This window comes from Chroicocephalus ridibundus, chromosome 1 (genome assembly GCF_963924245.1).
Source record: "Chroicocephalus ridibundus chromosome 1, bChrRid1.1, whole genome shotgun sequence".
In the NCBI taxonomy this organism is placed as follows: domain Eukaryota; kingdom Metazoa; phylum Chordata; class Aves; order Charadriiformes; family Laridae; genus Chroicocephalus; species Chroicocephalus ridibundus.
In genome coordinates this window covers 93,515,079-93,542,929 of record NC_086284.1, presented here as the reverse complement: position 1 = coordinate 93,542,929, position 27,851 = coordinate 93,515,079, and the positions used below count along the sequence as shown (strand labels likewise).

Here is a 27,851-nt window from a genome sequence, read left to right as displayed (position 1 = left end):
GAGGGGAGACCTCATTGCCCTCTACAACTACGTGAAAGGAGGTTGGAGAGAGGTGGGTGTTGGCCTCTTCTCCCAGGTGAATAATGACAGGACCAGAGGAAATGGTCTGAAGTTGCGGCAGGGGAGGGTTAGATCAGATATGAGGGAGAATTACTTTACTGAAAGAGTGGTCAGGAGCTGGAACAGCCTGCCCAGGGAGGTGGTTGAGTCACCATCCCTAGAGGTGTTTAAGAAACGTCTAGATGTGGCACTTCAGGGCATGCTCTAGTGGCAGAGATTGTAGCGGGCTTCGTGTGTGTGGTTGGGCTCGATCTCAAAGGTCCTTTCCAACCATGAAAATTCTATGATTCTAAGTGTTTACAGTAATTTTAACACCTTACGGTGTTTAAGTAGTTGAACGTGGAAGACGAAGAATTACATTCACAATCATTCACACAGAATTGCAATCAAAATAATGCACAATGAAACTGGAAAAATCAGGTGAAGAGCTGAAGGCAGGAATAAAATCTTGTCTAAAATCTAAAAAATAACTTCAGCCTGTTATGGGACTTCTGTGGTGTGTTTGAGGACAAGATGAGCTGAGAAAACCTTAACTGAATATCAGTAACTTCCATGTAATGTTGAAGGGGAATACAACACAGCAGAGAGGGAACAACCCAGGAGGTTCCTGGAATGTGTGGAAGATAACTTCCTCACACAGCTGGTAAATGAGCCGACGAGGGAAGGTGCCCTCCTGGACCTGCTTCTTGTGAACAGGGAAGAGCTTGTGGGGGAAGTACAGGCTGGTGGCTGTCTAGGGCACAGTGATCATGAGATGATTGAGTTTTTCATTCTTGGAGAAAAAAGGAGGGGGCTTAGTAAAACTGCCACCTTAGACTTCCAGAGGGCAAACTTTGACCTGTTCAGAAGACTGCTTGACAAAATCCCTTGGGAGGCTGCCCTGAGGGATATAGGAGCCCAGGAAGGCTGGACATACTTCAAGAGAGAAGTCTTAAAGACACAGTAGGAGGCTGTCCCCGTGTGCCGAAAAACAAGTGGGCGGGGAAGGAGACCCGCCTGGCTAAATAGGGACCTTTGGCTGGACCTCAAGAACAAAAGGAGAGTCTATGACCTTTGGAAGAGGGGGCAGGTCTCTCATGAAGACTGTAAAGATGTAGTGAAGCTATGCAGGGAGACAATTAGGAGAGCCAAAGCGCAGCTAGAGCTCAACCTAGCTACAGCTGTTAAGGATAACAAAAAATGTTTCTATAAATTCATTAACAACAAAAGGAGGATTAGGGAAAATCTCCCTCCCTTATTGGATGCAGAGGGAAACATAGTCACAAAGGATGAGGAAAAGGCTGAGGTGCTCAACGCCTACTTTGCCTCAGTCTTTAGCAGTGGAACCAGCTGTTCCCTGGGCACCCAGCCTCATGAGCTAGGAGACAGGGACGGGAAGCTGAATGAGGTCGTCACAATTAAAGAGGAAGTGATCAGTGACCTGCTACGCCGCTTGGATGCGCACAAGTCTATGGGACCGGATGGGTTACATCCAAGAGCGCTGAAAGAGTTGGCAGACGTGCTCACCAAGCCACTTTCCATTATTTACCTGAAGTCATGGCTAACTGGGGAGGTCCCAATGGACTGGAGGGTAGCAAATGTAGCGCCCATCTACAAAAAAGGCAGAAAGGAGGATCTGGGAAACTATAGGCCTGTCAGTCCGACCTCGGTAGCAGGGAAGGTCATGGAGCAGATCATCTTGAGTGCCATTATGAGTCATATAATGGACAAGCAGGGGATCAGGCCTAGTCAGCATGGGTTTAGGAAAGGCAGGTCCTGCCTGACGAACCTGATCTCCTTCTATGACAAGATGACCCTATTATTGGATGTGGACATTGTCTACCTAGACCTTCAAAAAGCATTTGACACTGTTCCCCATAGAATTCTCATGGAAAAACTGGCGGCTCATGGCCTGGATGAGCATACGATCTGGTGGATCAAGCACTGGCTGGATGGGCGGTCCCAAAGAGTGGTGGTCAATGGAGTTAAATCCAGCTGGGGGCCAGTCACAAGTGGTGTCCCTCAGGGCTCAGTGTTGGAACCGTTTCTGTTTAACATCTTTATTGATGACCTTGATAAGGACATAGAGCGTATCATCAGCAAGTTTGCAGATGACACGAGGCTAAGCGGGAGTGTTGATCTGCATGAGGATAGGGAGGCTCTAAAGAGAGACTTGGATAGGTTGGACCGATGGGCCAATGCTAATGGAATGTGCTTCAACAAGGCCAAGTGCCGGGTCCTGCACTTGGGCCACAACAACCCCATGCATTGCCACAGGCTTGGGGCAGTGTGGCTGGAGAGCTGCCTGGCAGAAAAGGACCTGGGGGTTCTAATTGACAAGCGCCTGAACATGAGCCAGCAGTGTGCCCAGGTGGCCAAGAAAGCCAATGCCATCCTGGCTTGTGTTAGAAATAGTGTGACCAGCAGAAGGAGGGAGGTGATTGTGATTGTCCCCCTGTACTCAGCACTGGTGAGGCCACACCTTGAGTATCGTGTCCAGTTCTGGGCACCTCAATATGAGAGAGATATCGAGGTGCTGGAGCGAGTGCAGAGGAGGGCAATGAAGCTGGTGAAGGGTCTGGAGAATAAATCTTATGAGGAGCGATTGAAGGAGCTGGGACTTTTAGTTTGAGGAAGAGGAGGCTGAGGGGAGACCTTGTCGCTCTCTAACACTACTTGAAAGGACATTGTAGAGAGGTTGGTGCTGGTCTCTTCTCCCAGGTAATTAGCGATAGAACAAGAGGGAATGGCTTCAAGCTGCAGCAGGGTAGGTTTAGGCTGGACATTAGGAAAAAATTCTTCACAGAAAGAGTGGTCAGATGCTGGAATAGGCTGCCCAGGGAGGTGGTGGAGTCACCATCCCTGAATGTGTTTAGGAGTCGTTTAGATGTGGTATTAAGGGATATGGTGTAAGGGAGAACTTTGTAGAGTCGAGTTGATGGTTGGACTCGATGATCCCAAGGGTCTTTTCCAACCTAAATGATTCTATGATTCTATGTTATTTTAGAGAAAATCCACTTCCTTATTTCTGTTCCATTTGACCAGGAACTTAATCGTAGGTGTTTTTAATAAGTATATTTCTTGTAATTCAGTATTACAGAAGTGGAATCATAAGTATAACTTCAAGGTTTTAATTCTACTAGCCTTATTTCACTCAGAAACTGGGAACTGTGGTACAACTGTAAGGAAGGTTTCACAGCATTTAAGCCAGTCAGCTCTGTAATGATCTCATTCCTTCCTCCTACACTGTTCCTCCCTATTATTCCACGGTGAAATGGTTCAGGGAGATAAATGAGTGGATAAATATTTATTCTAGGGTTGTTTTTTTTGTTGTTGTTCGGCTGTTATGCTTGATGTTTGTTGTGGGTTTTTTCTTAAACTTTGTGTTGGTTTTATTCTGGTTTAGCTTCTGAATCTGCTCTTTATGAACTGAGATAAATGCCTTCTCAAAGAAAATGGTAAGGATTGTGCAACATTTAAAAGGTGGGAATTATGAAAACTGTCCTAGCTTCATTCTTTAAGATAAAGCATAGGGCTAAAACTGTTGTGAAACTGCATGTGGAGTTTAAAAATTATCAGCCTGACAGGTTATTTCTCACAAAGAAACATATATAAGTTTTCTTATCCAGAACTGAAGTTGTAGATTAAGAGAAAAATCTCTTCTTGACTACCTTTCTAGTTGCAGGAGGTGCTTACTAATATCCACTTTGAAGTTAATGCATGATTTGTTTCCTATTAATTCCTTGTATCGTAGGGACAAACTGTCCGCATCAAAGCAGAGTGCTTTATCACTTTTTATTTTTCCTCTTAAAAGTACTATATCAGAAATATGTTAGAATATAATCATTATTATTGACTGCTACATCAATATATGTTGCAAGGAATAATAGAAATGCTTTGGTATTTTCATTGTTTTTAATGTTTTGTATGTGAGTTGGCAATATGCTGGGGTTTTTCCCTTCTTTATTTTATGTCACTGCAGTTCTTTTGTAGTTTTACAGATTGTGTGGACAAACTGAAATATTATGTTCACGTGGTCTGATCTCATGGTTGCTACAAAAGAAATAATTTTATTTGGTAATTTATTAAGCCTAACTTTGCATGGAGCCAAAGGGGGGTCTTATGTGACATTTACCTGTCACCTGCCAAGGTATAGGTTCCTCTGGAACCTTACTGGAAAGCGTCTCTAGATGGTGAATTTTCCCCATTAAACAACTATGGGTTAATCTGTTTTATCGGGGTACTGTGATTTCATGTAATGCTTCATTTTGTCTAATAGTTATTGAAGATTAAAACAGATGCTGTCCAAGTTATGAATGGATTTTAATGTTTGTAAGGAGCATTATCCATTTCTTCTAAAACTCTTGGGTACATGTTATCTCTTCATGAGCTGTTTAATAGTGTTCATCAATATACGCTCTGATTATTCATTTAAGGAGGAATTCACCATTCCCTAGTTACTTATTTTTTTTATTACTCTTAAATTCTTCAGAAGTTGTCTGGCAACTGCTGTGGCTCTTTTGGCTGCTTCTGTTTATTGCCCTCTTGCCCACTGGTTCTATCAATCCTTCCTGAGCAGTTGAATAGGTGCTTGATGCTCCCTGATCAGCAGTTGTAGGCAAGATGTTTAAGTTTCTTTATAATGTTCTGCTCCTGACTTTCTCCTGAATAACATGTGGTGCAATGCCCAGTGCAGCACTAAGAAAAGAAACAATTAATACTCAGAAAATCAAACTCTGTGTTAAATCAATAACTCTCTGTTGGGTAACTTGCTAAGGCTGGGACATTTTTATGAGAAATATCACTGTCTATGGCATATTAACATTTATAAAAGAAAGACAATAAAAATACATTTATAAAAACGATCTGATCTGTTTTATAAGATTGCCCAGAGATACTGATCTGCCTCTTCTATATTTTCTTTAGCTGCCACATCTTCAGAAAGCTGTAAAGTTTGTGTATGCTTTAAGATTTAATGGTAGAACACAAACATGACAAAAAGAGGTCGACCTGTAGGATCTTTGAACATGCTTCAGTAATGATGCACTGTCAATTGTCACTATTCATTATTTTTCAGGAACACAATGATATCCTTATTAGCACTGACATTTCAGTGGAAGTCATAACGATTTGTATAGAGAGTAAGGACCTATGTACATTAAAGTTGCATCCTTTTGTTTGGATTGAAAATTATAGTGTAGGTGAGACTTAGTTATGCCGTATTAACAGGGTAATATTCTCAGTCACCTGGAATTTCAGAAATACAGTTAAGGTCTAAAGACATGGATTTTACTACATATTGCTTGCAATGCCACAGCTACGTTGTTTAAGTGTAATTCTACTTACCTGAGCAATCTAACTGGAAGGAAGGGTCTAGGTATACAGGGATATAGATATAATCAGGGAGTGTAGTGATAGGACAAGGGGTAATGGTTTTAAACTGAAAGAGGGTAGATTTAAATTCGGATATTCGGAAGAAATTCTTTCCTGTGGGGGTGGTGAGGCACTGGAACAGGCTGCCCAGAGAAGCTGTGGATGCCCCATCCCTGGAGGTGTTCCAGGCTAGGCTGGATGGGGCTTTGAGCAGCCTGGTCTAGTGGGAGGTGTCCCTGCCCAGGGCAGGGGGTTGGAGCTACGTGATCTTTAAGGTCCCTTCCAACTCCAACCATTCTGTGAGTTTGTGATTCTATGGTATGTAATTATTGTGTTTGTCTGCTCAATTATCTGCTCAATTGTCTGCTGTAATTATCATGTGAGTCTGCTTGACTCAGATTTGTAGAAACTATTTTTGCTGTTCTAACTGTATCTGCTGAATAGCTTTGTCAGTTAGATGGCAGAAAGTTTTGATGTTTTCAGGTAATCATTCAAAGGTTTAAAGTACAATTCACTCCTTGTCTGCATAAATCAGAGTTGTTAAGATCTTACTATACCTTCTGCTCCCATCCTGAGTTCTCTGGTCAGTTTGAGCTTAATGGAAGGACTAGTGTGGGGAGGGCACCTGGTCCCCCCTGCTACTGTGTCGGTCCTTGAAAAAAACTGAACGCTTCAGTCTCCAACAAGTCTGTTGCTCCGACCTTGTAAATGTGCAGTTTCTAAGCCAGTAGAACCTTTCGTGTTTCATGAAACGTGTTTCTTGAGGGCCCAGAATATCTATTACTAAACTATTAATGTTGCAAGTTAATGAAAAACGCCACTTCTCTGTGACTGGTGTCCTATCTGAATCCTGCAGGCTCATTTTTAATTTGATTACTGCATTTTTGTGGAGATGGTTACATTCTTAGTGCTGTGCCAGCTTGCCCATCTGCTTGGGGGCATATGGTTGTATAACCCAAAGATTTTCAGGAGTTATACTGGTAAATAAGGACCCAAATAATACCTAAGCAGAATTAGGGCCATTTTATGTTTATTTTGGGGTGTTTACTAGATTATTTGTAAAGAAGAAAGCATTGCATATTGTTAGTTTAAAGTTTGGAGAGCTGCTTGGGTTTTCTTTCAGTTTTTGATGGGGTTTCAGTTGTGGTTTTTGTTGTTTGTTTGGGTTTTTTAATCAATAAAAACAAGTCAGCGAGAGAAGACACTGGTAACCTTTGTTTTACAACCTGTTTGTAATTTACTACAAGACTGTACACTGCTTACGGAATGAAAATCTCCCAGTAGGTCTGGACATGTATTTCATATATTTAGGTATTTATTAGATGTTATAGGCCCTGTTTCAAAGCCTAATCTCAGGTCTTCAGAGCATTCTTAGTTCTTTGCCAAGGCCGCCTCTTCTGCATAATTTTTAGATGATGTATGTTTCCTTAGTTAATAACCACTAAATCCTCTCTCTGTATTTGGACTAAGAGGAGTCTCACTAGTGCTGGGTAATTAAATAAAGTGTTGGCCTGCACTGTTCTTGTTCATAGTCCCAGATTCTGCTCCCATTTACTCTAATCATAAATGTTACTAATTCTCATTGTGGCTCTGTTTGAGCCCTGTACCTGTAGCATTGCTTATTTGTTTCATTGTTCAGCCTAGAGAAGTCAATTCTAAAACCAAACATGCAGTAACTTTTTAAGCATATCTTCTAAAAAACTTTTTTTTCCCAAAATGCTAGTAAAAGTTTGTATTTTGGTTGTTGTGACTTTAAAAATGTATTTTGTTTTAAAGAGCATAAACTAAAGCCTTGCATGACATAACCTTTTTAACTATCAATAATTAACTGTCATGAAAAGAAGTAAGACTGCTTCAAAGGAGGCAAAATAACAAGTAAACCTGCAGGGTAGCTTGACTTCAGGATAAAATGTCTGCAATGAGTTCTGTCATGTGCTAGAAACAAAGGCTTGAAGAATTTAGGGATGGGGAAAAAAAGGTTTGCCGTTCCTTCAAATATGAATTGGAAAAGCTAAATGCAAGGGTGGAGGGGGGAAGAGTCAGGAGAAAGGAGGAATATCACTGTGATCCAATAGATTTCTGTTAATGAGTTGCAAGGTCCTGGTAAAAATAAAATAATGGGGAGTTATACAGGTGGTTGAGTTAAGTAGACATTCAGGTGAAAATTGGACAAATGTGTATTTGTTCAGTTGGTGAAGTCAAAGTTTTTGCAATTTCATACATTTTAAAAAGAGATGGTTCAAGAAATTATAATTAATACTGGTAAGTTAAAGAGCAAGAGATAATATACTACCATCTCTTTCCAGGAGTATATATTTTCTTAAACTTTTACATGTTCAATTTTTGTTGTTCTTAGCCTCTATTCCTTATTTCCAAATTCTTCTGCCTGTTAAAATATACCACAACTAATGTTCACATTTAATCTAGATACTTTTTGCTGTGTTACTTCATGGTCCTTTCTAAACCCATTTTTAGGGTTGCTTGCATTTTCTTCATTAACATAATATGTGATGAATATGTAATAAAATTCGTTGTTCTAATGCGGTCCTAACTCCTATTTACTTTATATTGACTGCACTAATTAATCTCCAGCTTTCGTCCACATGCTCTGTTGATCTACTATTAGTTGGTAAATATGTATATGTATGCTAGATATTCAAAAGCTCTGTAATGTCTTCAGTGTAACGCTTTGTCAAAGTTTCTAAGAATAGTCAGACATGACACATTATTTTCATTGTTATTTTTGAGAGGTTATTGCATCCACTTATTTCCCTATAATTGAATAATTAAAAAACATCAAGGGAGTAGAGTTCATAGGAAGAAAAACGTGAAACTATAGCAGTAACTTGTATTAAAAATGTAAGCTGAAAAATAAGTAGCATTAACTATAATGTAAAAGGAGGGGGAGGAACAGAACACGAGGGACCTGATGATGCATTGAGTCCTGTTACCCACAATTTCAAGTTTTCAAGTAGACCTCTCCTTAAAATGCTTTTATTGAATTCCTGAAGTTCTGTCATAGTCAGTTGCATACTTTGCTTCTATTTCTTTGCCTCTCTCAGAACCTCACTTTCTGAAGGTTACAAATTTTCTGCATTTTTAGACTGTTTCTTTAGGTTTATTTTTTTTCTGTTTTGTTCTTGTGCTACTGCTGTCCTTGAGCATGATGCTTTTTGCTCTGATTGTTTTTGCCCAATGCTATATTTATAAAGAACACTTACACTTGCTCTCAGCCTTCGTTTGACTAGACCCTCAATAGGTTTTCATTCTTCTCTACATTGTCTCCTACTTAACACTAACAGCTCTTTTCTGTTCCACTTCTGGTTTATCATTCTTGAACATGATCAAAACATAGAATTCCAGATCAGATCTTCTTAATGCTTTGTGCAATAAAAATCAACATTCTATTTCTTGAAGGTGAATCCTGTTTATCTTTTGAAATTGATACTGGGGAGTGGGCAGGGAGGGAAGAAAAAAAAAAGTCCTGCATTTTAAGGCTCTGATCTCTCTGTTGTACAGAATACCATAAATATTTGCTATAGTTGCAGCTATTTTACAAAGTTTGACAAGAATATTCTTGCAAGTATCACAGCATGCATGAGATACATGCTTCAGTTCTGCCCACATCTGATCTCACGTGCTATGTCTGCATTCACTGGACACAGCTAGACATTCACCACTTGGGCCTTAAAAGAATTCACGCTTTATTTAGACTGGCATTCCCATGTAATCTGAAGGGTGGTTACATTCAGTGTATAGCAAAATTTGTATCAATTCTAGAAATTATAACTGTGGACCAAAATTTGCATTCTTCCATGACTACATCACCTTTGTGACTTGAAGTCATTGTCTGATCAAATACAGCTTTCTTCTCCTTCCTTAATTAAAATATCTGTGGACTGGTTTTATCAGCTTTGATCTCAGAAGTCTCTAAATTTACTCCTGAAAAGAATAAACTACCACTTCTTAGCCTTTCGTTTTTGAGTGCAGACAGAGCAAGCCGTTGAAGTCTGCCATGCATCCACTCCTTATGTTCATAAACTACTATGATGCTTATTTTGTTCCTAAATGTATTGTGGTGGACTAGAGGATTGTGTATTTAAAGCAAGAAAAACATTTGGTGGTCTTCTGGGGAAGGCAAAGGTAAATGGAGATTTCACTGTTTGAATAAATTATGCCAGAAGTACTGGCTTTATTTACATTGACGTTAACTGTACTATTGGGGTCAAAGTGTATTTCTTCTTCCCATCTTATCTCACAGAATATGCGTTTTCACCTCTCAAAACCCACTTTTCCCCAGTAGTGTGAACAGCAAGAACTTCAAAAAAAAGCGATTGAGCCATTTTGGAATGGGAAGACAAGTAGGGATAGGATTAAAGTTCAAAAAAAAAAAAAAAAAACCAAAACAGGTCAGACAGTTTGTAGTCAGATGAGTTGAGAATTGTAGGTTCTGTGCTGTGTTCTTCATAGCTCTTGAAGTGCTTACTCAGTCTTGAGCAGTCATTTATCATTTTTTCCCACTTACTTGTGTACTTCTGTTATTCCTTGAGTGATTATGACAGGTTAGTTTGGTTTGGATGTGGGGTTTTTTGTTTGTTTGTTTGTTTGTTTTCTTAATTGGAGAAGGGAGGAGGAACTAGAACTTTCAGGGAGTCCATATTCGTGTCTTTTCAGCTTAAAGATGAAAACAACTGAAGGCTAACAGAACAAGGCTGTCCAGATGGTCTCTCCCATGGTTTCTGCAACATCTGTAGATAATCTGATAGTGTTATTTAATAAAACCATCCACAAAAAGGTTGTGATTTTTTTCTCAGTTGCTGCTACACTGCTGTTGTCATAAATCATTCCTGGAATTAGCTGTCTGAATGCTGAAATCATGTTATCTGTTTGTTTCTGGGAGAGGAGACAGTGGAGAAAAATAATACTTCTGAATTGCGAAAAATGTGAGAAAACCTTTTCACAGTGAAGTCAGAAACAAGTTTAATAAACAAGCTAGTACTGCAGAACTGATTTCAGGAATCACATGTAGGCCCTTCCTTCAGAATTTTCCTTTTCCATCATCCAGGGACACTTGAACTCTAGTCAAGAAATACACTACTAAGAAGAGAAACTGATATAATACCAAGAAGGATTTCCTTTATGCAGGCATCCAGTAAAGCATTACAAGGCTGCTATTCTGCTGACTAGATAAGAGCAACTAGTCCCTAATTGTCTTAATGTTTTAATAGCTATGGTTTTCTTTTCATATATTGCACTGCACATTTGAAATTTGCAATATATAATGTTTATCTGATACACACATAATATACCAGTTGGCATCCCAGTCACATCTGACTGCTGTTGTTGCATGTTTACAACTATTCCAGCTTCCAGGGAACTTCTGAAGTAGGTGGTATAGATATGATATCCTCAAACTCAGCTTGGCTGTAGCATTTTCACTTCTCTTTAGGGTCTTGCATGCTCCTCCATGCTTGTCAGTGTCACATATACCTACACTTAATCAGTTAGGCTAAGGCGTGCATTGGCCAAAATATGCAGGACATTTTCTGCTGCCCGTTTAAATAGGGGCCACTAAAATGTTGATTTCTCAGTTTTTAAAGTATGTATTGCTTACAAGTTATCTTGCCTTGCCCTTGATTTATTTCACTACTTCTCCAACGTTAGCCACAAGTAAAATTGCATTTATTTTGGGTTTCTCATAACAAGTTCTCATATTTATTCATGTTACCACTTCAATATTCATTCGCATCCTGAAATGCTCTTGACACTTCACATATGGTTCATTGGCATACACTCAAGGAGGACTCTCCATTCTTAACCTTTACAGATTCTGCTGAAGCAATTGTATCTCTGTTTTCTCCTTCCTTCACCTTCTTTTCCAGATGACAGATGTTCTGTTTGCTCACTAGTTTCCCAGAGATTGTTTGAAACAATATTTTTTTTCTCCTTTTTTTTTCTTCTTTAAAATACCTTCAAGGTAGAAAGCACATAGTGAGACAGCATACAAAGGAACAAAGGTAGAAATATACTAATTACGCCTTTTCACTAAGGAAATAATAAAGTGGAGAGCAAGAGAAGAGATTAGAATAAAATGTGTAACGGTTCACCTCAGAACAGATTACTACCTCAAAACAGATTACCATGTCGCAGTCACAGAAGCTGTTGCTAGGAGTTATATGCACTAGTGTCTCTCCTGAATGTATTTAACAGCTTGATCATGAAGTGAAGGGAGGATAGGAGATTAGAGCTTACTGTGCCCCAAGCAGAATGGCATCCCAGTGTGTGGTCTAATAGACTCAGCATGGCTGTAATTCAAGATCTGCTGGAGATAAAATTTACATTTGGAAAATGTATTTTTCCAGACTATCTTGGTGACAACACACCAGAAATGCGAACAGAGGCTTACTTTCATGCAAAACCATGAGCAGATGTTTCCAACTGAAGAAGTGTTAAATGCCTTAGAGTATGGGCTCGAGACCTTCTGACTGTCCAGTGTGAACAGTTCTCTTCCCTCATATAATTTTGTTTGAAGTTTTTCTTCTTAAATTACAAAACAGTTATGTTTAACTTGCTGGAGGAGGGAGTGCATACAGTGAATAACCATTTGATCAAAACTTGCATTTTTAAAAATTATTGCCATGACATCTTTTAGACAGGTTTTCCTCGTGATCAGCCTAAGGAAAAAGATCAGCACAATAATCTATTTGCTGCATTCTTAGTGTAATTATCCCTTGAAAGTTAGAAATCCTTCCTCTATTGCATTTACAAGAAATTCTTCTAACGTGTTTTTTTAGCATTTTAAAGTAGGAATAATTGCAGTTATATATAAAATCGAATCACTTGGGTTTTAGCTCTTTCAAGATTTATTTGTATTTTTAAATGAGATACTTTTAAGTGGAGGTAGCCTTTTTGCATCTGCTACAGTTAACTTTTTTGAAGACCTCATTTATCATTTTGATACAGTGTGTGAGTCATGCATATAAAAGCCAATATTGACTAGGTAACTGGTTTTCATTTAGATACAGAAACAACACATCCACTGAGGAAAGCCAAGATGTGTAGCCAGAGTCAGCAAAAACCCTGCCCTTTGAATTTAAAACTGATGTGTCAAATGGATTTGTACAGATTAATTTCTGTCACTGAATTTTTTGCATGGTAGGTATTCTATATGTAACCAAACTGTAATAGTTAATAAAGTTCCCTAGTCTCTCATAATAATTTTGAAAGTTTCCTTGAATTTTTTTAATTTTTAATTACTCAGACTTGCATACTCTTTGAATGTAGTCTACTAAATATAAAAATTATGCATTATATCTGTAAACAATAGTCTGGCCTAAATTAGGGAAAAACAGGAATTTTCATTGAAAGTACTATTATATACAATAAACGTTGTAGCTTTTGTAAGCAACTTTACACCTGAAGTTCGCCTAAGGTTAGGATTTTATCTGCATAGAAATTAAGCTACATTCCTTAAACTTTCTGCTACTTTTTTTTTAGAAATCAAAACAAAACCAAGAACGGCTTAGTTTTGAGTTACATCCAAATAAGTCTATCTTTGGCATTTTGTTGGGGTTTTTTCCCATTTTGCTTTTCTCACATTTCATGGAAAACCAGTTGTCCACGAGGTTCTAGAGGGGAAGAGTATGAGCCACAAGCAGTAATGTGCACCATTTTGTTGTGTCATTTTTGGAAGAGATTAACCTCAGGTGATCATTACTGTGCTCTGATGTCAGAAATATCCCATTTCGGTATATACCTTCCTTTTATTCCCATCTGTAGAGACAGAATTCCCGTACTTCTGTAGATACCAGTGAAAGCTCTACGGTGCTTCTCTTTGTTAGATACAGTGGAATTTCTTCTATCCTGACAGCATTCATATTTCCCTTTGCATCCCCTGGTCTTTATTTCTGTATGAGCAATGTAGAGTTTAAAGAATGAAATCCTGTCTTTTACTAAATAAATATATCAGAGCTGGAGAACAATCTTCTCCTTAGATCTCAGACAGAATTAGCAAATCCTTCTTTATTTTATTCATATGCTAATAAAACAAGGAATGAAATATCTGCCATTACAATTTCTTCCCAAAATACTTTGAAAGTAAGTTCTTACTCTGAATCCCTTTATAACTTCTAGACTGAGATCTCAATTTCACAATTTAATCCCAACTGTAATGTATTGTTTCATTTTGGGAATACTTACTAGTAAAAGATGAAATGCTTCTAATTCTGTTTCATCTTACACCTAATACCTCAGAAGAATACTATGTTTCCCAGTGGCTTTTGACTGCACTTGAAGAGCTATTACCTTCTTTTGTTGTGTGGTATCACCCGTCCAGTATGTGTAATACTCTCTCCATTGTCTATTCGGAGCTGTCTGTTCAGATTTTTATTGCCCTTTTTCATTTATCTTAGATTATTTTTATGATCGATATTACAATGAAATAAAAGTAATGAATTTTCATAAGAACTTACAAAATCTTTAGTTACTGGAGTTCAGTCTCTATTTTTTTTTCATAGTTACCTTTCATAATTATTGACTACAAAACATCTTACATACTAAATAAATTCTCTTAATCAGTCTGATCAAAATTTATAATAGATTTAATTAACAAGGCTGAATGTTAATTCATACATTTTGTGTTGTCCACTTCATTTGCTATTTTAATTAATTGGCGTCGATGTTGTGGTTTTGTTCACTGATTATGCTGGCTTTTGGAATTTGCTAATACTGACTTATGTTTCACAACTCTTGCAACCACAGAATCAGCAAAGCATATATTGTGCATGTAACTTTGCAGTTAAACAGGTTGTGGTTGGAGCCAAACTTCTTAAGACAATAGATGTACAACAATTTTTTACTTTGTGTGTGTGTGTCCATCCAGTTCCAGTAGGCAAAATCTTCCTGATACTGTAGTAACTGATAATCTGGACTCAGCTGGAATCAATACTGTCCAGCTTTCCAAGAATATCTGCAGAGGGGGTTTATGAAATTTTATAGTATCAATATTTGTTCAGTTGTTGAGCATCGTTGCCATAGTTTCCATACTGAATGAAATGTACCTATAACAGGGATTGGTAGCAGAGAAATGTAGAGGCTAAAAACTTTTCTAGGCTAAATATTTATAAAAGTAAAATGGAAAATGTACAATATTTTGAAACATTGCCCCATTTGCTTTCTCAAATATTGGCCCACTTGCTGATATCTCAAATAATCTTAGCAAAATTACTTTGTTTGGGTGCCTGCTAATGTACCATTTTGTACACTGTTCCTGACTCTAGGTATCAGTCAGCATAATTCTCTTGATCTTTCTTTATTTTCAGGACTCTTCAGTAGGACTTAGGTGGTAGGGTGTATTTTAGTTTTCTTTCTTTTCTTCTTTCCCCTTGCCCCTAACTGCATTTGCGGGTTTTGCATAACTGAACTGCAGCTTTCAGCAATGTTTATCAGTGTTGTGAGAAAATGAAATATTGCCTTTTATTTGTTATTTCAGCAAATTTATGAGCCATGCTTACTCCTACTCATTGACAAAAATATTAATATACAATACATATGATAAAATGCTTATGCTAGATATAGCTAATGTTGCAAAGGTTGCGGTGTTACTGAATAAATGTTTAACATTGTAAGGAAACTGAAGAAAAATAAGGCTCACCTTTCCTGTTCAGCATAGGTGTTATGTCTGATTTTTCAGATTTCAAAACCAGAGATAGTGTCAAGTTCACTCAACCAGGACAGTGCTTGCGTATCAGTCCAAGACTCCTTCACACTCATGCAGCAAATGAGAACAGACATTCAGACAGATTTAAGGTATTCTCTGCCACTGAATTTTTAATACCAGATACACTTGAATCCTACAACACTTTAATCCCACAAATCCTCACCTATCTTTGTAATTTTAAAAGGCAAACACAAATGTGTTAACCTTCGGAAGAGATTTTCTTCATGCTGTTGTTGTGACCTCATTCAACACAGCCTACAAAGGACAGCTGTGGTCAGCATTTTTAAGGTATTCTGTAGGTCTTAACCATGACATTTAAAACTTTTACTTTCTTAAGGAAAAGTCTATTGAAAAATTAATGTCATCTTCTTCTGGGAGTTTCATACTAGTTTTAGCTGAATGGGTGTTCACATCTACAGAAAGGAAGAAAAAGAACAGTGCCACTGTCTGTGTATAGGTCACCACTGGGCTGTCCTCCGGGTTTCCATTCTCACTTCAGTTATCTGTATGTATTTTGTGCATTTTGCTATCAGTTCGTTTTGTAAAATGTGAATTTTATGCTGCAAAACAATAGACTGTGATCACTGAACAGCCTTCCAAAAATTTTGACTTTTGCTCAGTCCTGTTTCAAATAGTATTTTGATTGCTTGTCTATATCACTGGCAAGAAATGGAGCCATTCAGTTTTGGTTTGGTTTTTTTTTTTTTTTTTTTTTTTAAAAATTTGTGTAAGATTGCAGGCTGAATGAGTTATTTACCTCTCTACTAAGAGGACTTTAATTCACCCTTAGTACCAGTGGGGAATGGAGTACACAGAATTGCACGATACAGCCTTCCTATTTAGATTTTAACTGTGTTCTCCCCAAAAGACTTTAGATACATAGATTCTTCCTCTCGGTTGGAAAGTGTGCTAAGGAATTCATTTTAGAAAAAGGACAGTAGTTGTCTGTTCTTTAACTTTGTTAAAGGATTGTCAGTTTAAGTTTCCAGATTTCAGTATTTACAGTTATGCAGTATTTCATAAATTATTCCGTTTTTGCCTGTCTCCAAGTCCACCACTATTGCTTGAGATTACTTGTAAAGATTACTTTAATTTTGAATTCAACATGCAATCTACTAACAGAGTACAAAAATGGGGAAGAAAATAATTACAAATTTAAAAAACAAGCAAGAAAAGGTCAATAATTGTGGAGCAGACACTGCAACTACAGTCTCTCTTTGAGAGACTGCACAGTTTTTATTGCTTCAAGGTCTTACTGGCAGCAGTGAGTGTCAGCAAAGTAAACCATTACCACTTCTTCTGCTCCTTCTATTATCATTACCATTAGTATAGTCTTAATCTAAACATGGATAGCAGAACAATATCATTTTGGGACTAGGTGCTAGCTGATGGAAAAGCTTTTATACATTTAAGAAAAAGAGCTTATATTCTTTGCCTGATAATCTTCATACAATCATAGAATACAGACTGCCAAGAGAGGTGGTGGAGTCTCCTTCTCTGGAGACATTCAAAACCCACCTGGACACATTCCTGTGAAACCTGCTCTAGGTGAACCTGCTCTGGCAGGGGTGTTGGACTAGACGATCTCCAGAGGTCCCTTCCAACCCCTACCATTCTGTGAATGGTTTGAGTTGGAAGGAACCTTAAAGATCATCTAGTTCCAACCCCCTGCCCTGGGCAGGGACACCTCCCACTAGACCAGGCTGCTCAAAGCCCCATCCAGCCTGGCCTTGAACACTTCCAGGGATGGGGCATCCACAGCTTCTTTGGGCAACCTGTTCCAATCCCTCACCACCCTCACAGGAAAGAATTTCTACCTAATATCTAATCTAAATCTCCCCTCATTCAGTTTAAAGCCATTACCCCTTGTCCTATCACTAAACTCCCTGATAAAGAGTCCCTCCACATCTTTCCTATAGGCCCCCTTTAGGTACTGGAAGGCTGCAATAAGGTCTCCCCAGAGCCTTCTCCAGGCTGAACAACCCCAACTCTCTCAGCCTGTCCTCATAGCAGAGGTGCTCCAGCCCCCTGATTATCTTCATGGCTCTCCTCTGGACCCGTTCCAACAGTTCTATGTCCTTCTTGTGCTGAGGACTCCACAACTGGACACAGTTCTCCAGGTGGGGTCTCACCAGAGCAGAGTAGAGGGGCAGAATCGCCTTCCTGGATCTGCTGGCCCTGCTTCTTTTGTTGTAGCCCAGGATACGATTGGCTTTCTGGGCTGCAAATGCATGTTGCCAGCTCATGTTGAGCTTCTCGTCCACCAGGTCCATCCAAGTCCTTCTCCTCAGAGCTGCTCTCAATCCATTGTCTTCCCAGTCTGTATCTGTGCCTCAGGTCCTTTTCTTCAGGGCTGCTCTCAAGCCAATCACTGCCCAGCCTATATCGGTGCTTGGGATTACCCCAACCCAGGTGCAGGACCTTGCACTTGGCCTGGTTGAAGGTCATGAGGTTGGCATGAGCCCACCTCTCAAGCCTGTCCAGGTCCCTCTGGATGGCATCCCTTCCCTCCAGCGTGTCAACCGCGCCACACAGCTTGGTGTCGTCAGCAAACATGCTGAGGGTGCACTCAATCCCACTGTTCATGTCTCTGACAAAGATGTTAAACAGCACTGGTGCCAGTACTGACCCCTGAGGAACGCCACTCGTCACTGGTTTCCACTCGGACATTGAGCCATTGACCACAACCCTTTGGGTGTGGACGTCTTGCCATTTCCTTACCCACCGAGTGGCCCATCCATCAAATCCATGTCTTTCCAATTTAGAGACCAGGATGTCATACGGGACAGTGTCAAATGCTTTGCATAAGTCCAGGTAAATCTTGCTTGTTCCTTCATGTTCAAATAATAAAAAAAATATATCTTGTCTCATGCTTTCACAATCAGGAAATTAAGATGTTACCAGTGATAGCAAATCTAAGATAGGCCTCATGATTCTGTCATAGCTTAATGTTGCAAAAATAGACTTGTTAGTAAATGACCAAAAATATGCATTTGGAGTAAAAATTGCCAAGCTTACAATTTTTCCCCCTGTTTCTTCTTTCTTTTCTTAGTTTTGGGCGTAATCTTTTGAAGATCTCTTTCCCCGTGGTAGGCCAACTCTAATGCATCCATCTTGGAATTAAAACTTACTTGTTTTTCTGGCTATTTAAGGCCAAGCAGTTACATTCTTATTGCTACAGTCTCATATGCTTTCATACAATTTTTCATACCATTTCAGTTGCAGACCTAGGTTCATCCAAATCAAAATGTTACCAAAGTACGTGACTTAGGTTTTATGGAAACTCATAGTGCTTTGGTGAGCTTTATCAGACAGATCATCACAGGCATTTGAATGTGTTTTGAAAAGTTCACCCTTGTAAAATAAACAAACATGTTAGTTAAAAATAAACATGTAAGTTGTCTTTGGACATTTTTAAATACTTCTACTTTGCCCTCATCTTTGATATTGCAGTTGACGTTAGCGCCACAGTGGGAGTTGCCGTACAAATATTAAATCCCTCCTGTAATGAGTTTACATTGTAGAAACTAATCTTTTACATATCTGTTAGATTCTGTCTTACCTTAACAAACCGAGAGCTTCTGCATCTAGCTTGTCTGTTGTGCATCTTTTACATCCTTTCTAAACAGACGCATTTGAAGATAGCAGTGGGATCGTTTTCAGAAATTCTAATAAATGTTACTGTTGTGTTAATATCATTAATGAGCCTTAAAATGAAAAATGTCTTTGAGAGAAAAAGCCCAACAGCCTTCATTTATCAAGGAAAAAAAAGCTACATAATCTGAGAAAATTCAAATCAACTTTGAGAATCTCCTTCAGTGTTATGGAAGAATGGGCAATTTTTTTTTAGTACTGTTTTTAAAATCTCATGTGGGAAAGCAGCAAGTAATATTAAAATACTGGGATTATTATTACTACTGTCATCACGGAAGCCAACAGTATTAGGTTATGTATAAGATTTAAAAGTTACAGTTTTCTGTATTTTCTGTTTTGTGATCATCTGAAAATCCTACCTACTTCTTTTGAGGACAAAGGATTTCTTGTATTTTTAGGGCTCAAGTCTTATCTTGCTTCTCAGCACTGTATAAGGGAAAGTATGTTTCAGAATTTGTGTCTCAATATAAAGAAGCCACGTCAGCAAAATATGTACAGTAATATAACCTGTCCGGCAATGTGGCAGGCATTTAAGCTTTCTTCTTTCAGAGTTACTTTGCTACTAGTTTGATAAAAAGAGTGGATGGAATCAGCACAAATAGTGTCAGAACTGTTATTTGGTCAAAGCTTTGAGAAACCAAAATATTAATAAATAGGAATGGCTGTATTATAAATAGACATGTATTTGAAATTTGGAAGTAACATTTGCATGAATGCTTGTAATTTGCACTCTGTGTGTGGCTGTATATACTTAACGTAACACTGAATAACAAAATGCTAGATTTTGCTCTTGTTGGTAGACCTGTACAGTACTTTTTAGTATGGCGCTTACTTAGGTGTTTTGTGTCATCCTCACTTTCACTTATCTCTCAAAAATGCGTCTTTCCATCAGCACTGGGAATGTTGGCAGGGAATTGTTTGTTGACAGAACATATGGGTGCAAGAACAAACCACTTGTGAACTGCAAGGCTTATAAAAATTGGCTGTTGGATCACTTTTTGAAGAGTTTGACTTTTTTTTTTTAATTTATTTACTTTTTTTGGCACTGCAGCCTACAGAAAATAATTGGTTTCAGAACATTTCAGGTTTATTGTAGTCACCCATCCTCAATAACCAGTCAAACTTGTTAGGTTCATCAGAAAATGAAGAATATTCGCTCATAAAAATCAAGCTGTTTTAAACTTTTATCGGGCAAATTCCTTCCCTCGTTAAGCCTGTAATAACCTTTTAAAGGCAGCAACACTTAAACAGGGGTGGATTGATGTTTATTTCAGGGTTTTGAAGTTCTGTAGTGAAACCAGATTCTTCTTGCTCTTTTGGGACTTGTAGCTGTGTCTCTAGATGAACAGGATGTTATCATACGTTAAAATTCATGGTCGAATTCCAGCTCTTACCGTGTATCCTTAGTATCAGACAGGTTTTTAGCCTGTGTATTGTAAGAAGTGTTTTGGTTTATTTCTTTTTTGTCTCTCAATTTGACTGGAGACCTCCTCTGGAGAAACTAATCTCTCTAAATGGTCAGAGTGTGGATATTTTTTCAGAGGGAGCATGTAAAGTCAGGGCCTTGCTCTGTATCCTACAAAGGAGTTTTGTTTCTTTCACTGTAGAAGATGCCACATGTCTTAGTAAGTAGGCCTGCGGATCACAAGATGTATCAAAAACTAGTTCTGTGAATGATATGCTTCACATAACATATTTCAGTTTGAGTACCAGAAAGTCACTTGTTTATGTTGAAAAATATTAATCTGACAGCATAAAGTTTTCTACAGTACAAGATTCCTCTCAAGAGCTGGAAAATTCACGCTGGAAACTTTTCCAATACTTTCTCTTAACTATATCACAGTATCTTGTTAAAGAGCCGTAATGGTTTTCAGAGCTCTCCAAAGTCTTTCAGATTCTTGATTGACAAACATGTTAATAATGTAATTTGTGCTAATTTTGTTATGCTTCCCATTTTAAACTCTCTTTTGACTTGTAGTCTAAATTGTTTTTATTCTTTTTTATTCTTTTCAATCCTATCCTGGAAGGTCATTGTCAAGAAAATGGATGAAAATATTCAGAAGTATTGCTTCTGAGCTCAATTTGAAGATACCGTGTTTTTGAAAAAAAAAAAAAAAAAAAATTCCTGGATATTTTTTTTTTTTATTATTTTTACTTCTTCTCTCAAAACCAGTATCTGAATAATGGCATAGTCTACATATGTTGACTTAATTTTCATAAATATCTTCCATATTTTCTCAGAGTTGGAGGTTAGTTTTTAGAAGGTTTAGGTTGGCTTAACAGATATTTTGCCCCCAGAAATGAAAGCAGGCATATTTCCAAGGATTAAGGAACTTCCTTGCAAGCAAGTGCTTAAACTGAAATTTATTCACTGCCTAACTACTAGGACTTCAAACATCCATCAGTCTGAACAGGTGGTAAAGACAATATATTAGGCTATGATTCAAAAAGAAAAAAATATGAAGGCAAAGGCATAGGACAGGATAACAGATGTCATTCCTGCTCTGATAATTCAAGCGCCTGCAAAAAGGAATTTTGAGAGACAGATTGATATTCCAGGCTTTGCAACAATGGTTCTTTAGCTAGTTGTTCTGATTAAGTAATTAAATCTTTTCTTATTTGCCAGTGGATTCTGACAGCTGCATATGTGCTTTTTATTTGTCAGATAGAATGGGTAAACAATTTTTGGTATGTACGTTGTTTGCAAGGTACTTGCTTCATTTATTGTGTGATATTTGTGTAGATAAATGATAAGGTATTTGCCTATTTGATTACCAGAACATTTTGAAAAGAAAAATAATGAACAATAAATGGAAAAATCATAGCTGGCACTAATATGTGTTCTTTCAGTGTGTACTCTTTGCTTGTGTAATGCAATGGATATTCTTCTAAACATCAATTACTAGTGGATGCTGACTATAACAAAACGGTATTAAATTATTAATGAGAAAACAAGAAGATGTTCATAGCAAAATACTTCCTGGACTGAATTCTATCACAGAAACGAAGCCTGTGGAGACTGAGGGCTGTAGTGTGACTTGATGTGGAAAAGTCGTGTTGTTTGTTTGGGGTTTTTTGTTGGTTTGGGTTGTTTGTTTTTTTTTAAATAAGCATATTCTGTATGCTGTGGCCACCAAGACAATAAATCTTACAATGGCGGGGATGCTGGAGGGAATGTTCCATTTTTCCAGCCAATTATAAGTAGAACTTAACCTTCATCTTTCTTTAATAATGTATCAAGAAAAGGTATGGCAATATGTCAGAAAGCAAAACCAAAAATATTGATAGGATGGCTTTTCTTGATTTCCAAATACATGTGAACCTTTTAACATAAGGTGCCTTGCTCATGTATTCTGCATTCTAGGAAGAGAGAATGAGAGTATTGAAGCTGCCAGAATATATTAATTGATTTTTTTTTTCTTTTTCCTTTTTTTTTTTTCCTTTTCTCTGAACTGAAATCTTACCTAAGCCAGGATTGATCTAGGACAGTAAAAACTCCGAGCTCTTGGCTTCTGGCCAGCGCTCATGTTAAAACACTTAAGCGAATTAATGATAAATTTCTTGTACAACAGGCTTTTTACATCTTGATGCACTAGTCTGAGTGTGGGAGGTAAACATCAATGCCAAATAACAAAGTAACTACTTCAAAGAGCTGCCACACGCCTTACATTTTTACAAATTGTTATTGACTTGAAATGTTGAGTCAGATAAACCACTTTTCCTGCCGATGTATATTGTGGCTGTGTGCAAAACCTGAAATCATCTTTGTGTTCACACATTTTCTTGTACTTGCTGCTAACATCCACAGAGATTTTACAGGGCTTTTTTTTTTTTTAAAGAGTTGTTCTATTATATATTTTAATGTCTGTAAATATCATGTTCCTTAGGTGTTGCACAGACTTCATGAAAATATACGACTAATAATATAAAAGCTATGTAGCTATATTACAGATTGGCTTCAGTAGTTGTTTCATATGAACCCGATCACTAGCAAAACCTGTAAATCTTCTTTTTCCTACATCATTGTCGCTTCCAGTGATTAAATTATGTGAAGAGAGTGTACAAGGCACAACTTTTAAAATGAGCATGCCCTTATTTTTTTTAACTGCAGTGTTTATACAGCACAAGAAACTACACCTTTTCCTATGTCTAGTCCTGCTTAATGAGGACCACAGTGTCAAATTGTATAGTATGTGCATTTTGACTAAAGAAATACAGATGGAAAGTTCATGTTGAATGAAGTAACAGTTACCTTTATAAACTTTGGCTCCTTCTCATTGATATGCAAGTTTAGTCTGTAATTTTCAAACTGATTGTAAGGCTCTAATTAGTCTCTAGAGAACTCACGTGGACAATAGATTGCTCATTAGTCTATCAACTTTCCATGAAGCTGATTGGCTGTTTCTCATGCCTAATGTGGAAACCGAAATGATGAATGTTAATTTGCCTTCCAGACGTTGCAACTGCCTGTCCAGATAAGAAGTCCATCTTAATGTATGTGACTTCCCTCTTCCAAGTTCTGCCCCAGCAAGTCACCATGGAAGCCATCAGGGAGGTGGAGATGTTGCCACGACACTCAAGGGTCACTAGAGAAGAGCACATACAAGTACATCATCAACACCATTATTCACAAGAAGTGAGTTGTTTCACTTTTCTGTTTTCATTTTGCTGCTCTAAAGTGTTTCTTTCCCTCACCTACCCCGTAAATTTGATGTTAGGTGGCCAATGGAAGGCAAAAAAAACGTGGGCATAATGGACAAAGTCTGTTCACCGCAGGCAAGTCAAATGTACTTGTCTGCAAGTACATTTCACATTGCACTGGGGTGTTTTAAAAGTAACTATTCAGCAAGTAAGTGCTTTGCACTTCTCTTTTACAGCACTGGGTGTTTTGATTGTGGAAGGGTACCACAAGGAAGAACACAGAAACTGGGGGAGGTTTTACATTTAAACACGGACATGTAGAAACTTTTTTAGAGAATAGCAGTTGATGTTTCTCCATATTCGTGATACATTTTTAATTTTTTAGCATTTTATTTACAATGACTTGTATTTTAAGATCATCTGTTCTCAGCTAGCAATGGGCCTCTGAAAAAGCTCATGTAATATGTGGGATTAATTTATGCTTGCTATGTCAGTTATGCTTTTGACTGAAATCATCAGTCTCTGAGTTAAGTGTTTAGTGGATTTTAGGACTAGTGTACTTGTCTGAATTTAATTTGTGACTTGCTTTTGGGATGCTCAGTCTCTTTAGAGTACTGAGCAGATGAGTATTGGCTCTGTTTATTCAGGATTTACTACAAGATTACTTGTTTTTTGAGCCTTTGCCTGTAAATTATAAAGAACCTTCAATTTACATTGGTATTCTGCCGGTATTGAGTTCTGACAGTTTGTTGCTTTTGGAAAGGGTGTCAGATTAAGTGAGAGCTTTCCTTAATGCCATCCCAATTTCAACTGCTGAATACCAATACACTCCTTGAAAAATGTAACTGGCAATGACCTTCCTACCGCTTTTTCTTCACTTACTCTTTCAATCATTATTTTACTTCTGTAATCCCTGCCCTTATCCATGTGTCTGTTCTTTCCACCTCTAATTTCTTCTTCATAGATCATGGTCACTGTACCCCAGGGACCTTCACCTTCTCCTAAACCACGGTTCAAAAGTTACGCATATAAACAAGCTGTGTATGTCACATCCCCTGACCAAAAAAGGAGGCAGGTTCCTCCACAGGTCTGTTAATATTGTTGTTTGTTTTAAAAACTGTTTTATTAAGCTTGTGCTTGGAGTGAAAGAGTTTGTGCATTTTGCTTGTACCTGATCTTGATGACCTGCTTTTTCCAGGTTTTTCTTAGCATCTGTCTTTTTATTGTGTATTTCAGCATGGTTGGCAATAGGTGCTATGCTAATTTTTAGGGATGAACAGCATCATGATATTTGAAGTCATGGCAGTCAGGTGATATCCCCAGTGACTGGAAAAAGGGAAACATTGCACCCATTTTTAAAAAGGATAGAAAGGAGAGGGAACTAATGACCTGTCAGCCTCGCCTCTGTGCCTGGGAAGATCATGGAACAGATCCTCCTAGAAGCTATGCCAAGGCACATGGAGGACAGGGAGGTGATTTGAGACAGCCAGCATGCTTCACCAAGGGCAAGTCCTGCCTGACAAACCTCAGTGTGGTGTCCCTCACGGGTCTGTATTGGGACCAGTACTGTTTAATATCTTCATCAAAGATATAGACAGTAGGATCAAGTGCACCCTCAGCGAGATAATGTGAAGGTGAGTGGTGCTGTTGACACGCTGGAGGGACGGGATGCCATCTAGAGGAATCTGGACAGGCTCGAGAAGTGGGCCTGTGTGAACCTCATAAGGTTCAACAAGGCAAAGTTGAACCTTGTGCTGTTGCAACCCCCAGTATCAATAGAGGCTGGGGGATGAAGGGATTGAGAGCAGCCTTGCCAAGAAGGACTTGGGGGTACTGGTGGATGAAAATCTGGACAACAGACAACAATGTGTGCTAACAGCCCGGAAAGCCAGCTGTATCCTAGACTGCATCAAATGAAGTATGGCCAGCAGGTCTGACCCTTTACTCCGCTCTGGTAAGACCCCATATGGAGTACTGCATCCTCTTTGGAGGACTCAGCACAGGAAAGACGTGGACCTGTTGGAGCGCGTCCAGAGGAAGGCCACAAAAATGATCACAGGGCTGGAGCTCTCTCCTATGGGGACAGGCTGAGAGAGTTGGGGTTGTTCAGCCTGGAGAAGCGAAAGCTGTGGGGAGACCTTATTGTGGCCTTCCAGTACTTTCCTGGGGCCTACAGGAAAGATGGAGACAAACTTTTAGCCTGTTGAGATAGGACAATGGTGAAATGGTTTTAAACTGAAAGAGGGAAGATTTAGACTAGAGATAAAGAATTAATTTTTTACAATGGGGGTGGTGAAACACTGGCACAGGTTGCCCAGAGAGGTGGTAGATGCCTCATCCCTGGAGACATTCAAGGCCAGGTTGGACGGGGCTCTGAGCAACCTGATCTAGTTGAAGATGTCCCTGCTTATTGCAGGGGAGTTGGGTTAGATGACCTTTAAAGGTCCCTTGCAACCCAAACTATTCTATGATTCAAACAATACTGTTTTAGAATTATAAACTGCTTGCTTTGTTTTGTCATTTTTGAAAACAGTACTTATATTGCCTTAAAAGATTATTAGAACAAACCAAACATAAACTGCATTTGTCATCTAATTATTATATTTCTGTCTCAGCTTGGACTATAGAAAAAGAAGAACCATTAGTTTCCTGTTGTTTTTCCTAACCCTCATATCTATTAAAGAAAGTAGTAAGTGATGATATTTTTCAGGAGGTTACTGTAGTTGGGCAGAAGAGAAGGGAAACATGAAATTCAAGATTCTTTACCTGACCTGGATTATTAGATGATAACAGCTGGTCATATTATCACAAATGGCACCATGCCAACATTCAGGTTAGGGTTTTGTGTTTGGGTTTTTTTTGACTTTCAAATAGCTGCAATAGTTTAATAAAACTTTTTTCAAGCAATCCTTATAATGAGCATTTCAGTGGTCAGATTTTTATAACTTTTGACAAGCGTGAGAGCCAAAGGTCATAATTTGTAATGCAACATACTTTCCTGTCATTACTTCGGGGGAGGGAGTTCTGCATGTATTTGGCACTAGAGTATGACTTCTTTTGTGGAGACTTAATTCTGTCTAACCTCTAAAAATTTATTGCAAAATTACACTTTAATTCAACACTGTGTTTCTGAATGTACTCTTCAAGGGACGGGTATTTTATTGAATAATGACTTCCTTTAAATACTCCAGGAGAGAAATCCTGTGCACATAAGCATGAGCTTGCTACATTATGGTAACATCAAATGTGTTGCAGTGGTGATTAATACAGCTTTTAAACAAGGTGTTTAAAACTGGTATAATTGTTTTGATTTACTTAGATACTCTACTGATATTTGAGAAGAATTATTCATAAAATAGCTTTTTTTTTTTCTTGAGCTACTTTTATTGTGATTGATTGTGGGTTTTGTCAACACTCCTACTATCAAGCATAACGTACAAGCTGATGTAATTGAAGTCAATTTTACAAAACGTAGTTATTAAAATGTAGTAAAAAGATATCATTTGATAATTAATTCCTCACCTTTCATTCCGGTTTTCAGATCTTGTGTTCCTGAATTTGGAAGTTTTGTCTATTATACTTATGCAATAACTACTACTATAACATTATAATTGTGCCGGTTTGTCAGAAGGGCCTAACCGGAATTGGCCCCTATTGTGCTAGAGCCACAGCAAATATTAACAAATGAAAAGCATTCACTTAAAAATCCTAAGTGAAAAACACCAGACACAGTCTCATTATAATCAAGATAAACTTGAATTGCAAATAGTACCAATTAATATGCCGGTTCAATATATGCAATTCTTAATCAGTGGTAATGATTTTTTTGCCTCTAGCCATGTATTTCTTGAAGAACAACTGTCATCTAACTATTAAAACAAATTTGTAATCCTGGTAAGATAGTGCTTGATAATTTTTTCTCTAGATATCTGAAGCTGGTATACCTTTATAACCCCATCTATTTTAACTAAACCAAATAAATATTATTTCCTTTTCAATCTAAATAGCCTTCCAATTTTGTGCCAGCTGTATTATGATTTTTGGATACTAGTGTTGGTATTGCAACTGCCTGTAGGATTTTCAGTGAAATTTGCTTCTGTAGGGGACTGCATTAAAGAAATCAAGATGAAGTCAACTTCTTTTTTTCTTGGATTTTAGTAAAGTTTAGGAAATTGTCTTCATTTCCATGTAGTTATCAAAGAAAAAATTCAGTAGATTTAGTTTACTGTGGTCTGCCAGTTTCAATGGTATCTTAGGTACTATCGTTAAGAAGCAAGATCTTCGCCAAATGTGTTGGTCTTCTGTTGAAAAGTAGGAGTCATTTTTGTTTTCAGATCTCTACAAATTTTCATCTTACAGGACTTGAATATTATAACTTCTCCAAGATAATCAAAGAAGATTCATAGCAACTATCAACAATAAGCCT

The 27,851-nt window shown here is 38.1% G+C and overlaps 1 protein-coding gene across 3 annotated transcripts in view; it reads left to right on the top strand.

The window, feature by feature from the left end:
- The window catches only part of DMD (dystrophin), a 1,176,878-nt gene that overhangs the window by 324,830 nt on the left and 824,197 nt on the right, over nucleotides 1-27,851 (top strand). For 2 of the 3 annotated variants that reach the window (XM_063343591.1, XM_063343600.1), the window contains exons 8-9: nucleotides 23,239-23,420; nucleotides 24,390-24,512. In XM_063343591.1, the coding sequence (XP_063199661.1) occupies nucleotides 23,239-23,420; nucleotides 24,390-24,512 (305 nt within the window). The remainder of the gene's footprint in view (nucleotides 1-23,238; nucleotides 23,421-24,389; nucleotides 24,513-27,851) is intronic. The other variant, XM_063343608.1, reaches the window with a different exon arrangement.